At 40.7% G+C, this 14,952-nt stretch overlaps 1 protein-coding gene across 9 annotated transcripts in view; it reads left to right on the top strand.

Annotated features, from left to right (window-relative positions):
- DZANK1 (double zinc ribbon and ankyrin repeat domains 1) overlaps nucleotides 1-14,952 on the top strand; it is a 71,506-nt gene that overhangs the window by 1,387 nt on the left and 55,167 nt on the right. For 6 of the 9 annotated variants that reach the window (XM_086701601.1, XM_086701595.1, XM_086701598.1 and 3 more), the window contains exons 2-5: nucleotides 761-905; nucleotides 1,411-1,571; nucleotides 4,876-5,029; nucleotides 14,056-14,170. In XM_086701601.1, the coding sequence (XP_086557727.1) occupies nucleotides 1,463-1,571; nucleotides 4,876-5,029; nucleotides 14,056-14,170 (378 nt within the window). In that variant the 5' untranslated portion in view covers nucleotides 761-905; nucleotides 1,411-1,462. Of the gene's footprint in view, nucleotides 1-760; nucleotides 906-1,410; nucleotides 1,572-4,875; nucleotides 5,030-14,055; nucleotides 14,171-14,952 lie in introns of those variants that run through there. The other 3 variants (XM_086701597.1, XM_086701596.1, XM_086701603.1) reach the window with 3 other exon arrangements.

A 14,952-nucleotide genomic window follows, 5' to 3' on the forward strand; every position in this document is an offset into this window, starting at 1 on the left:
GGTGACACAGAGATGTAAATGGTTGTTGTATTAAGGTGATGGTTGTTTTTCCCCTGTATATCCTTTATGTATTAAGAATCATACTCCCTCCCACAGAAAAAGATCAGTAAGGACTCCATACTTGTACTTAACTGTTTATACAGTAGATAGAGTGGGAGACTTTTTTTGTTTATTTATTTATTTTGAGAGAGAGACAGAGACAGAGAGAAAGAGAATGTGAGCAGGAGAGAGGCAGAGAGGGAGAGAGAGAATCACAATCAGGCTCTATGCTAGCCACTTGGGTCTTGATCTCACTGATGGTGAGATCATTACCTGAGCCAAAATCAGGAGTCAGACCCTTAACCAACTGAACCACCCAGGTGCCCCTAGAGTGGGAGACTTTTTGTTCATTGCTCACTGTTTGTATCTGTTCCAGCTTCCTTTCAGCTGAGGCTTGATACTCTGCCATCCTTCTAAAATTTCTTTGCAGCTTTCAAATGCAAGAACCACTTGGCCACAACAGTAGGGCCTTGAATGTGGAGCTTTCCCAAGGGAGTTGGCTCTAAATTAACATTTCATGACACGTACAGAGTTACTCTGCTCCTCTTGTGTGATGAGTTGCCCTGAATCCAGGAGAGGTGGCACATTAATAAGAGGCAGGAAAGGGTGATAGTGATCTAGGGGGGCCTCAAATCAGATCATGAGTAATGGTCTCTGTTCTGATGTACCGTAGTCTCCCCTTATCTGCAGTTTTGCTTTTCATGGTTTCTCTTACGTGCAGTCAACTGGGGCGTGGACGCAGATGATCCTTTTCCTGATGTTAGAAGGTCAGTAGTAGCCTAACGCTACATCACTGTGCCTCAGTCACTCACCTTACTTCATCTCATCATGTAGGCATTTTATCATCTCACATCGTCACAAGAAAGGTGAGTACAGTACAATAAGATATTTTGAGAGAGACTACATTCACATAACCTATTACAGTATGTTGTTGTAATTGCTCTATTTTATTACTGTTGTAGTTAATCTCTTACTGTGGCTAATTTATAAATTAAACTTTATCATAGGTATGTATAAATAGGGAAAAACAGTATATACAGGGTTTGGCACTATTCATGGTTTCAGGCATCCACTGGGGGTCTTGAACATTTCCCCCATGGATAAGGGAGGGACTACTGTATTCGTTTAATTTGTTCGTGTACAATAATTCTATTCCTATATCCCATTTGTTCGTGCTCTTTTCCCAGAAGTGAGGTAAGTATTTAGATAGTTAAAATTCCACACGAGACCTCAACAGAAAAAATGCATCTGAAGCAATAATTGTTTGAGTTAAAAACGAAATAATATTTTTAGGTGGTATTCTCTTTAGTTTTTAGTAGTTTTGCTGTATTTAAACAAGTGCTTCTCTTTGACTTTTGTATTCAAATGCAGGTGACTATTGGAATTTATATTCATCCACCTTTTTTTAATGTAAGGAGGGAAAATGACTGCTGGTTCAGTGTGTGTCCCTCAGATCATACCACTGCGAGTGCCTCCACCTGGAAAAGCCAACCATGAAATTGATAACAATACACTTTTAGAAATGAAATCAGGTAAGAATCACATGTACTTGAAATTACGTAAAATAACATTGCCACATTTCTTATGTTCATCTCGTTGATTTCTCACTTTGCGTGCCTTCTACAATTAGGACCTTGGGGATTTTGTACAAGTCCCAAAATTTGCAATAGCGTTGTACTTGGTGGTTTATGGAGTCGTGTATATTTAAATTAAAATGGTTAGCTTTGAGGCATCTGGGTGGCTCAGTCGGTTGAGCGTCTGATTCTTGATTTCAGCTCAGGTCATGATCTCATGGTTATTGGGGTCAAGCCCCACATCAGGCTCTGTGCTGGCAGTGTGGAGCCTGCTTGGGATTCTCTGTCTCTCCTCTCTCTCTCTGCCCCTCCCCCTACCTCAAAATAAAGAAACAAACATTTAAAAATAAATAAGTAAAATGGTTAGCTTTGACCAACCTTTCATTTGTTTCAGTACACAGTTGCAGCAATGCCTTGACTCACATTAGCCTAAGTGACTTCCTTAGGATTCTTATTATTTTGCTGGGATAATAAATTTGACCTACTAACACAGGTTTTGCAGTCAGGCATATTGGAGATTAAATCCTGACTTTGACAACTTCTAGTGATACATTGCTGAGCCTTTCTGAGTCTGAGTCTGCGTTTTTTCATTGTTAGACAGTGAGAATATTATCAGCCATTAGACCCTGTGTCAGGGTCTGGCACATTAGTAATGCCCAAATAAATCTTAACATTATTACAGAAAGAAAGCAGTGAATACATTTCCTGGTAATGACAGGAATGTATATACATGTACTCGTATATATATCTACATATATATGTACACGTGTGTGTGTGTGTGTATAAAATTAACATAAGGAGAAATTAAACCTTTGTTTTTAATTTGAGAGAGAAAGAGCACATGAGTGGGGGAGAAGGGCAGAGGGAGAGAGAGAGAATCTTAAGCAGGTACCATGCTCAGCACAGAGCCCAACATGGGGTTTGATCCCGCAACCCTAGGATCATGACTCGAGCCAAAATCAAAAGTCAGATGCTCAACCAACTGAGACACCAGGCACCCCTTTATTTTATTTTTTTTAAGGTAATGTCTGTGCCCAATGTGGGGCTTGAACTCACCACCCTGAGATCAAGAGTAACATACTGGGGCTCCTTGGGATTCTCTCTCTCCCTCTCTCTTTCTGCCACGCCCTCACTCATGACTACGTGCTCTCATTCTCTCTCAAAATAAACATCAAAAAAAAAAAAACAAAAAACAAAAAACAAACCCAACCAATCAAACAAATAAACAAAAAAAGAGATACATGTTCTTACCCAGCCGGGTGCCCTGGGAAAGTTTTATAGATAAAATATATGAGCAAATACTTGCTTTAAAAGATTTTGAAGTTCCAATTATATATTTCAATAAATAATGTGTAAAAACTATTTATCTATATTTTATGGTGACTCCTGTACTTCCTAGACAAATTCCAACTAAGAATACTTTATAATATACTACATCTCCCTTTATCTTTTTTAAATGTTTGTTTATTTATTTATTTATTTATTTATTTATTTATTTAAAAATTTTAATGTTTATTTATCTGTGAGAGACAGAGATAGAGCATGAATGGGAGAGGGACAGACAGAGAGAGAGAGACAAGAATCCAAAGCAGGCTCCAGGCTCTGAGTGGTCAGCACAGAGCCTGACGTGGGGCTCAAACTCATGAACCATGAGATCATGACCTGAGCTGAAGTCAGACGCTTAACCGACTGAGCCACCAGGCGCCCCTTTAATGTTTATTTTTGAGAGAGAGAGAAACAGACAGAGAGTGTGTGCACACGCGAGAGAGGGCAGGGGTGGGGCAGAGAGGGAGACACAGAATCCAAAGGAGGCTCCAGGCTCTGAGCTGTCAGTGGAGAGCGCGATGTGGGACTCAAACTCATGAACTGGGAGATCATGGCCTGCAGAAGCCAGACGCTTAACTGACTGAGCCACCCAGGCGCCCCTACATCTTAAAAGCTAGTATTATTTTTGAAAATTCTCTTTATCTTAAAAGCTAGTATTATTGTTTAAAATTCTCAAGCTAAAATGCAGGTTTTTTTTTTAAGTTTATTTATTTATTTTGAGAGACAGAGCGAGAGGGGGTGGGGGAGGCGCAGAGAGACAGGGAGAGAATCCCAAGCAGGCTCTGTGCTATCAGTGCAGAGCCCAGTGAAGGGCTAGATCTCACAAGCCATGAGGTCATGACCTGAGCCAAGAATCTGACACTTGAGGTGGAGAGTCCACCTGAGCCACCTAAGTGCCCCCAAAATACAAATTTTAAAAAATGTGCCCATAGCACTTGGGATGATTATTAACAAATGATGATATGAATGATAGAGGATTCAAATTCCCTAATATTTAAAATGTTCAATAAATAAAGAGGTTGCACAATTTAATAACAAAAAGAATAATAACCCAATAGAAAAGTGGGCAAAAGATAGGAAAGGACATTTTATAGGAAAGGAAACATAGGTGTCTTTTAAACATACGGGAATATGCTTCCGCCCATCCCTTTGCCTACTTGCTAAGCAGACCTTATCCCCTGCTTTATTTACTCCATTGGATTTAGCAATCCCTTGATATCACATATATACTTGTTTGTTTACTGTTTGTGTGTCTTTTATAAACTAGAGGCTCTGTGAGAGCAGGGACTTTGGTCACTAGTTATCATCCATCACCACACAGTTACAATTTTTTTTTCTTGTGATGAGAACGTTTGAGATCACCTCTCTTAGCAACCATTTTTGATCTTTTGAACTTTGAATTCTGTAAATTTATTACCTTTAAAATTCTTCCAAGAAGTGTAGGAATCATTCACCAAGTCCAAATAAAATATAATACCAGGATTTCTGAAGCAATGCTCAAAAAATAAAAACTTAGCTTCTGCTTTCTACATGGGTGTTGTGGTCTTAAAACTGAGCCCCACTCTATTTATATCGATGCCTTATTGGAGTGGCACAATAGCAAAGAGGTTCAAGAGCATGGGCTATGGATCCAGTGTAGCCAAAGTGAAACCATAACTCTGCTGCTATTGAATGACTTTCTTACCCTCCCTGGGACTCAGTTTCCTCATCTATAAAGTGGGTATAAAGTGGGACCTGTCATATAGGGTTGTACACACGCAATGAACTAATTCATATAAAGCACACTGCCTGGCACAGAGAAAGAATTCAATTATTGTTATTGTTACACATTCTTATAATATATTAAAAAATCTCATTAATTAACTGACCCATGGACATTATTCAGAGACTTTGCTACTTTAGTGTTAATTACAGTTACCCTTTTTGGGTTTTTCAGACACCCCAGATGTCAACATATATTATACGCTGGATGGCAGCAAACCTGAATTTCTGAAGAGAATCGGTTATCGTGAAAACAATACATTTAAGTATACGAAGCCTATTACTCTGCCTGATGGAAAAATACAAGTTAAAGCTATTGCAGTCTCTAAGTAAGTTAAGAGCATGGTGATTAAAATAACTGGTCAGATAATGACATTATTTTTTAATTTTATTTCTTCCTTTAAGAATAAGTGTTGTATTAGAAGGTCACTAAAGGGAAAGTAACTTTAATTTCAACATATATCTATAGCTTTTGTGTTTTGTTTGTCTTTTACTGAGGTATACTGTAAAGTGTACAAATCATGAGAATACAGCTTGATGAGGTGCTGTGTATATTAATATATATTAACACTGTTTTTCTTTTTTTTTTTTAAGTTTATTTCTTTATTTTGAGAGAGAGAGAGCACAAGCAGGGAAGGGGCAGAGAGAGGGAGAGACAGAATCCTAAGCAGGCTCCACACCATAAGTGCAGAGCCTGATGCAGAGCTCGAACTCAAGAAATGTGAGATCATGACCTGGGCTGAGATCAAGAGTTGGATGCTTAATTGACTGCGCCACCCAGGCGCCCCAACACTGTTTGTATTTTCAATTCCACGTTGGGATTTTGGGAAGGAAGAGCCTTTTCAGGGTTTGGGACCTTTGGAGTAGTTCATCAGACTTTGAAGAAAATACTGTTTTTAGTGGATGGTTCTTTTATTCCATAGGACACAGCCTACAACCACCACCATCATTCTCTATTTTATTTTGTATTGACTTAATCGACCTTCATGGCGACTGCCATTTTAATCTTTGGACATTAGCTCCTTTATTCCTTTCTTTGTCCTTTCTTTCCTGCTTAAGGACTTTTTCTAATTTTCAAGTATAGAAACACCACTTAATTTTGAAACTGTGTGTTATAGATAAAATAACTCAAATGCTTTGCCAGTCTTTGTGTCTGTGATAGAAGAATTCTACTGCACAGCAAGACAGGTTTAGCCACATTTTTGAAACACTTTTAAAGCCCCATACCCTGGATTTGCACAGGTACTTCATAAAAGTCTCTTCAGGCTCCCCCTGGTGGCTGAGCTACTGCATGGCTTTTGAGGAGAGCTACAAATTATACACAGATGACTGCTTTGGCGTTTGGAAATTTAAAAAAGAATACAATCAAAACAAAACAAAACAAAACACTCTTATACACATTATTGTTCTTAATTAAAGATTGGAAAAAATTGGCTTTTTTCACTTGCCAAACCACTTCTGTCAAAACAAGTCATCTCAATTATCATTAAAAACAAGCAGGGGCATCTGGGTGGCTCAGTCAGTTAAGTATCTGACTTTTGGTTTTGGCTCACGTCATGATCTTGTGGTTTGTAGGATTGAGCCCCATGTCCGGCTCTGTGCTAAGAGCCTCCTTGGGATTCTCTCTCTCTGCCCCTCCCCCATTCACACTCTTTCTTGCCCTCTCTCTCAAAATAAATAAACATTTAAAAAAATTAACAAGCAAAAAAAAAAAAAGAAAAAATTAGCAAGCAAAATACTCTGGTGCTTAATGCTCTAAGGCAGCCCCTCTTATAAGTGGCAGGCAGTAATGATACGAAGTAGTAATTACTATGTAATTCAGAGGAGTTAATATAGCTTCCAAAAGAGTGTAAAATAAGGTCATTCTTTATGCATCTCCCCATCTTGCTCTGTGCCCACTTAACATCTGTCCTGAAAGCACTGTTAGTACTTCAGGTGAGCTCAGCTCAGGGAAGGTATTTATACAAAAATGTTTTTGAGTCTTCAAGACAGGAAAGAAATTATACTGCTTCACCTAAGCCTTTTTTTCTAGGTACTTAAGGTAATTAATTTCTTAATAGAGAGAAAAGGATTTGAAATGAGAGTGTTAACAATTGAAGGCCACTAAAATGTTAAGAGGAAAAATTATGGGGGTGCCTGGGTGGCTCAGTCAGTTAAGTGTCCGACTTCGGCTGAGGTCATGATCTCACGGTCTGTGGGTTTGAGCTCCGCGTCAGGCTCTGTGCTGAGAGCTCAGAGCCTGGAGCCTGCTTCGGATTCTGTGTTTCCATCTCCCTCCGCCCTTCTGCTCATGGTGTCTCTCTCTCAAAAATAAAAACAAAATTTTTTTAAAAGGAGGAAAAATTATGGTCATGAAATTTTGAGTGATATGGGAAAATATTTATGATATAAGTGAAAACAAATTAGGGTGTAAGAGTGCACTATAGTATTTTGACACTTTTTAGAAATGTGTTGTACCAAAAAAAAAAAAAAAAAAAGGAAAAAGAAATGTGTTGGAACAGAACTGGAGAAGGGCAATGACCAGAGCTGAGTGAGCAGTAGGCAAGGAGGACCCATTACACGGAGGCAGTGATCTCCCCTTTCTCTGAGCCAAATTGCCAGGGACACTGTGGATGTCTTTGTTTCAAAGGAGTCAGGTTAAGGGACAGCCCCAGTCCCTTTCTGTCCCAGCTCAGTTTGCAAAAGGTACTGACATGTAATTCTTCTTGACTGTAAGCTTTCTATTTAGTTTGCTTCTTATGATTAAGTCATTTGAAAATGAACACACAAGCCATACGTTAGCATTTCTTGCCTCTGGTGATTCAGTCACTTTTTGTGTTGTTGTTGTTGATAATTTTTATAGCTTCCAAAATTTAACAGTGAGCATTGCTTTTGTAATATTCAGAAATAAAGAAATAACACAGAATCTCCAAAATCATCATGGAACCAGTGCTTCTCAAGCTTGGCTGCTGAATCAGTTGGCTATTGCTGTATAACAAATCACCCTGACAGTTAGTGGTCTTAAAAGAAACATCATTTATTTGCTCATTATTCTGTGGATCAGCATTTTGATTTTTTTTTTCAACATTTTTTATTTATTTTTGGGACAGAGAGAGACAGAGCATGAACGGGGGAGGGGCAGAGAGAGAGGGAGACACAGAATCGGAAACAGGCTCCAGGCTCCGAGCCATCAGCCCAGAGCCTGACGCGGGGCTCGAACTCACGAACCGCGAGATCGTGACCTGGCTGAAGTCGGACGCTTAACCGACTGCGCCACCCAGGCGCCCCTGGATCAGCATTTTGGTGTGCATTCATCCGGGTAGTTGTTCTGCTGGCCTTGCCTGAGGTCACTCTCATGGCAGCAGTAATTTTGGTCTCACCTTGAACCCGCTAGTCTAAGAAAGTTTGAGTCACATTTCTGGTGGTTGATGCAAGTCGTTGGCTGAGCCTTGTGTCTCCAGTTGGGTAACCTGAGTTTTTTTTCACTCAGTTCCAAAAGCTGTAAGAGAAACAGCAAGCCCTAATGCGCAGATGTTTTTCTAGTCTCTGCTTGTGTCGTATTTGTTAATGTTTCATTGACCAAAGTAAGTCATGTGGCAACACTCAAAGTCAATGTGTGAGGGGATTCTACAAGGGCACCAGGGCACCACGGTGCAGATAGATAAGGCATAATGTCTCGGACTATTATTGTGACAGTCTACCACAGGTTGCCATCAGAGTCACCCAGGGAGCCTTGCAGAATCTCTGTGCCCAGATCACAAACTCCAGACCAACTAAACAACAATCTCTTGGGGGTGAGACCCAGGCATCAGTATTTTTAAAGTTTCCTGATGATTCTAATATGCAACCAAAGGTGGCAACTGACACATTAATAGGGGAAAAATGTTTCCATTTAGAGAGATTTGACCAATACAACTTTTTCGAAATACAGTAAAACCTTGGATTGTGAGTAACTTGTTCTGCGAGTGTTCCACAAAATGAGCAAACATTTCTACTAAATTTTAACTTGATAAATGAGTGATGTCTTGCAATACGAGTAGTACGTGATGCCAAATGTCACATGATCACAACTGAGCCAATGGTTCTTGAAACTTGCTTTGATATACAAGTGCTTTGGACTACAAGCATGTTTCCAGAATGAATTATGCTCACAAACCAGGGTTTTACATATATGATATGTATATATGATGTATATATATATATTTAATGCTTGTTTATTTTTGACAGGGAGAGAGAGTGTGTACAAGTGGGGGAGGGGGAGGGGGGAGACTGAGGGTCTGAGGTGGGTTCTGCACTGGCAGAAGAGAGCCCAATGTAGGGCTTGGATTCACAAACCATGAAATCATGACTTGAGCCAAAGTTGGAGGCCTAACTGACTGAGCCACCCAGGTGTCCCTGAAATATATATAGGTATTTATATATGTATTTATTTATATATATATATATATGTATATATATATATATATATATATATATATATATATATACATTTAATATTTATTTTATTTTTGAGAGGGAGAGGGGCAAAGAGAGAGGGGGACAGAGTATCCGAAGTGGACTCTGTGCTGACAGCAGAGAGCCCGAACCAGGGCTTGAACTCATGAACCATGAGATCATGACCTGAGCTGAAGTTGGACACTCAACCACTGAGCCACCCAGGCGCCTATGAAATATATTTTTATTAAAGTGTGATATTCTAGAATGAAATAAAAGGGCGTGTTTGCCTTCATGTGTCCTTATATATATACATGAATTTTCACATCAGAGCATGGTCAATGAGGAACACAGGTGAACAGGAGGGGCTGGGAGCTTGGGGACATTTCAGCAAGCAGGGGTGGGTTTTAGGTTTTTAGTTTATTTATTTATTTAGAGAGAGAGGAGGAGGAATGGCTGAGAGAGAGAGGGTGGGGGGGAGAGAGAGAGGGAGAGAGAATCCCAAGCAGAGCCTGACACAAGGCTGGAACCGATGAACTGTGAGATCGTGACCTGAGCTGTATAATCAATAGACAGATGCTTAACTGACTGAGCCACCCAGGTGCCCCAGGTTTTAAGTTTTAATGGTTTAAATAGTTTAATGGTTTTAGGTTTTCATGGTCTAGTCCAGGGTCTGTAAACTTTCTGACATCTGTTTTGCTTCTTTAAAAGCCACCTTTATGGCCAGGAAATTCCCGCTTTGATATCATCATTGTTTTGAGAATGAACTTGGGTGGTTCTCCCTTCTTTGTCAGTTACCTTATATGGCGGTTAAGATAAATGGAGCTGCCCTGAGGTAAAAGTTGTCTTGAACTGAAGGTAGGTGGTTGGGGGAGCCAGAGTTCCTTAAGAAAAACCATTTTCCTTCCATGAGGGACATCCCAGTTTTACAGCAATGGAATGAAGTAAACTCATTAGCAGGTTACCAGGGCATGTCATGGTCATCCCTCTGCAGCCCTGTGCCAGATATAACGTGTGGAGGAAAGATCCAGATGTCATCTCCATAGGCAGCAACAAAGGCAAGAAGAACACTGCTTCAAGAAAGGTAGTTTGGACAGTGGGACAGAGGATGGAGGTTGTTGACCTTCAGATCTGGACTTTAATCCCAGTTCTCTTGCTCCTCTTTGTCTGACCTTGAATAAGTTATGTGGCCTTCTGATTCTCAGTTTCCCCATTTATTAAATGAAGTTAATAAAACTTAGTTGACAGCCATTGTGAAGATCAGAGGCAATACACTTGGCATCGCACATGTAGTAGCTGTTATTGTTGTTTGTTGCTATTCAGATTCTTAACAAAGGCCTAGCAGATTGCTGTTGTGTGACCCAACTCAAAAGGCATGCTTCTGTATTTGAAAAATCTCTGCCTGCCTGGGTAAGTGGTTTCCACTTAACCCCTTCATGTTCCTAAACCAGAGATTCTCAGTTGGGCATAATTGGGCCCCAAAGGGGACATTTTGTAATGTCTGGAAATATTTTTGGTTACCACATCTGGAAGTGGGAATGTGCTGGTAGCATCTGATGGGTGGAGATCAAGGATGTTGCTAACCATGTTGTGCACAGGACAGCCTCCTACAACAGAGTTATCTAACCTGACGTTTCAGTAGTTCTCAGTAGATTGAGAAAACCTGACCTGGACAAGTTGCAGAATTCTTACAGATCCAGCTTCTTACCTCTTGTAATCATCCAAGTAATTCTGTTGTTTTATTGAGAGGATAATAATCTTTGTGAGGACAGAGCTACATGTAACTTTTTATTTTATTTTATTTTTGTCGAATGTACCTTCTATTACTCCTCCTAAAGATCCATATTTAAGGCCTCTGATTTCAATCCTTGAAAAAATTTATGTGTATTCAAGTGAGATTTGGGCTGAGTAGGATTTCTAGCTCCAACCCCAAACCTAAGCCTTTTTTGATATACAGTCAAGAAATCCTTCTACTTAGCAGACATTTGAAGCTAGTTTCTGGGCTCCTTTTGGAGGGAACAAAGTCCATGGGTGAGAACCCTGGCTGGGTCCCCATGGAAGGTGCCGGCTGTGGTGGAGACAACCCATGTCTTCCAGGAGTAGAGCAAGTGGCTGGGCAGTCAGGCTTCTACTCAGCGTGATGGGGTGGGGGCTAGAAGCACACATTTCAGGGAGCCCTGCAGTTATCCAGGCTTTGAAGGATTCCTGAATGGAGATGTTTGTGGTGTCCGGGAAGTGTGCTAGCAAGGAGGATGACTGTATGTATATTGGATGACAGACCTGAGGCCAAAAGTGAACATTTAGATGAAATGAACGTTGGAGTGAAGGAGTTAAGCAAAGATCATCTGTATCTGCGTCCAGATTTCTGTACCTGTAAAACTGGTTTTGTTATTAAGAACAAAACAAAACAAAACAAAACAAAACATGTGCTTCCCTAAAGTTTAGCCACCCGTATATCACTCCAGCCAATGAACATGCAAGTATCCATTGATCATATTATTTCTTCAGTATTGTCCCTCACTGATAGATAGTGGTGATTGACGTGAATTATGTATTTCTGATAATTCTTTTCTTCTAAAAATGTAGCCTGAAACTTGTATATTGCTTAATGTTTAACATTTCTCAACTGTTTTGGAATTGATGTTTATGTGTTTACAAATATTTACTTAATCAAAGAATTTAAAGCATTTTAGGACATGGAAAAGTAAAAGAGCCCAGACATGTAAGACTATATTTGTGTGGTGACATCTTTTTAATTAAAAAATTTTTTTAATTTTTAAATGATTATGTATTTTGAGAGAGAGAGAGAGAGAGAGAGCATGATCACGGGTGGGGCAGAGAGAGGGAGGGAGAAAGAGAAATTATCCTAAGCAGTCTCCATGCTGCCAGCACAGAGCCAGATGTGGGGCTTGACTACACAAACTGTGAGATCATGACCTGAGCCCAAACCAAGAGTCGGACACTTAACCAGTTGAGCCACCCAGGTGCTCTGGTGAAATTCATTTTAAATGTCTGGAAAAGGTAAAATTATAGGGATAAGATACAGATCATTGGTTGCCTGGGGTAGGGGTTGGTAGCAAGGAGTGTCTTCAAACAGGCACAAGGGATTTTTTTGGGGTGTGGGGTGACAGAAGTGTTCTAAAACTAGATTGTGGTAATGGTCACACAATTGTATAAATTTGCTAAATATTCTCAAACTATATACTTAAAATAGGTGAGTTTCGTGTCATGTAAATTATACCTCAATAAAGTTGTTTTTAAAAATTAAGAGGGGCACCTGGGTGGCTCATTTGTTTGAATGTCCAACTTTTTTTTTTTTTTAATGTGTATTTATTTTGAGAGAGGGCACGTGAGCGCAAGGGAGTGCGGGGGAGGGGCAGACAGAGCGGGAGACACAGAATCTGAAGCAGGCTCCAGGCTCTGAGCTGTCAGCATAGAGCCTGACCCAGGGCCTGAACTCACAAACCACGAGATCATGACTTGAGCCGAAGTTGGATGCTTGATGGACTGAGCCACCCAGGCAGCCCATGAGTGTCTACCTCTTGATTTTAGCTCGGGTCATGATCCCAGAGTTGTGAGATAAAGCCTGTGTCAGGCTCTGCACCCTCTATGTTCCTCTCCCCTCCTCGCATGTGCTCTGTCTCTCTAAAAAAGTAAAAATAAAATAAATGAAAAAAAAAAAGAGTCTAGGCAAGCTGCTGGTGCTGAGATGCAGTCACCACCAGTTTTTTAGTTATAGGCACCTCTACATTGCTTTCTCATGGAACTTTTATTGTATCCAAGAGGAACAAGATTAATGGTGAAATGTTATGAATACATTGAAAAATTGCTGGTATGTAAGGAATTAAGCTTGCCAGAGCAGATGCTACCTTCAGCTGGAGGAAGGAAAATTCTCTTGGCTCACATGGAATGGTTTATTGGTAACCCCACTCTTTGTTTTAGAATAGTTTGAGGCTTAAGGTATGAAATCTTATGGTGAGTGTGGCGGACTCCAAAAACGCAATAAACCATGCCTCCCAGTATAGCCCCTCTGCTTAAATCTGGGCTGGCCCTACAACTTACTTTTGACCAATAAAATGCTTCAGAAATGATGTTAAGTCTAGATAAAAAGAAGTATTACAGTTTCTGCTATGGTGTCTTGGAACATAAACCCTGGGCGAAGCCAGGCACCATGAAGGATGTCTGATTTCCCTGAGCCGTCCATACTGTGAGGAAGCCTAAGCTAACCACCATAAGAGGGAGGGAGAGGGAAACAGAGACAGATAGACACCGAGGCTGAGAAAGAATACTGGCGAGCCCCCAGCTGTTCCAGTTATGCTAGCCCAGGCTCTGAATATGAGGGAAAAAAGCATTTTATTTATTTATTTAAAAAATTTTTTAATGTTTATTTATTTTTGAGAGAGAGAGAGAGAGCGCAAGCACAAGTGGGGGAGGGGCAGAGAGTGAGGGAGACACAGAATTGGAAGCAGGCTCCAGGCTCTGAGCTGTCAGCACAGAGCCCGATGCAGGGCTTGAACTCACGAACCATGAGATCATGACATGAACCGAAGTCGGACACTCAACCGACTGAGCCACCCAGGTGCCCCAAGAAAGCATTTTAGACATCCAGCTGAGCTAATCTTTCAGTTCACTCCAGTCTAACTGATATCTATCTGACCATGTGAGAGATGACAAATAAGAGCTACCCAGCTGGGCCTGGCTAACCCAGTTTGTGTGTGAAGACACTATGTTTTGGAGTGCTTTGTTACACATCAGTAGATAATCTAACTGGGAACAGGGTAAGGAAGGACTTTAAAAGTTGTGCTTTGATTTTTCCAGTTTAAAACATAATAACCTTAGTAGTGTGGCCAAGGAACTTCATAGAGTTCTCTTAATTGTTAGCCATCTTTTCTTTGAAGCTTTGTGTGACACAGAGGCTCTTTCTATTTTGAATAATTTTCAGGGACTGCAGACAGAGTGGCATTGTAACAAAGGTGTTTCAGGTGGGCTATGAGCCACCAAATGCAGTGTCTTCTGAAGACAACGTTGAAAATATTCTCAAAGATTCTTCAAAGCAGGCAAGTAATGAACCTGTAGCACTTTCAAATAGTCACCACATTCTTGGTTCCTCCTTTCTCAGCGATCCCATCTTCTTTTTCATTTCGTACCCTATGCTCACATGTCCTTATAATTGAGGTCAGTAGTGGCCATTGCAGAGTGATTTCCCACCTGTTGGTCAGTCCATCCTGCACGTGTTTCATCCTGCACATTAGACATTCCTACCCAGCATCACGGCCCATGCTCCAGTGTCTTCATTGATTCCCCACTTACCTATTGATGAAAGCAGAAACCTTTAGCCTGGTATCCCAAGTGATCAGTTTCTGTCTTCAGTAATCCTTTATTGCTCTGTGACTCCCCTGTATATATGGCAGCCAAACTAGACTCTGTATGTTGTGTGCTATCATTGCTCTCCTAGCATCCAGGCCTTCTCCTTCTGTATAGTGCTTTCAATATGTGATTACTTTGCTTGTTGTCTGTCTTCTTCATGTGGCGTAAATTCCAAGGTGGCAGAGAGCATGACTGCCATACTCATTGCCTTCCATAGAGGTGGGCGGGAGAAGGCAGTGAGTGTACATTTGTTGAACAGATACATCAGACTAGTAGAAACCATCTGTGACCAAAGCCTCACCTCTTTAGAGAGTGAACTAGACTTATCTACAAGGATGTTTACTTCAGTCCCTGGGCTGTGGGCATCGGTGAGATAGATGAAGAGCCAGAGGATGGGCTAACCCATGGTAAGGCAACCAGCCAACAAGTCTCAGTCATGGAGGTCTTGATGGGGATGACTGGAAGTTTGTGA

Source organism: Puma concolor, chromosome A3 (assembly GCF_028749965.1).
Source record: "Puma concolor isolate L17-30 chromosome A3, mPumCon1.1.hap2, whole genome shotgun sequence".
Taxonomy (NCBI): Eukaryota; Metazoa; Chordata; class Mammalia; order Carnivora; family Felidae; genus Puma; species Puma concolor.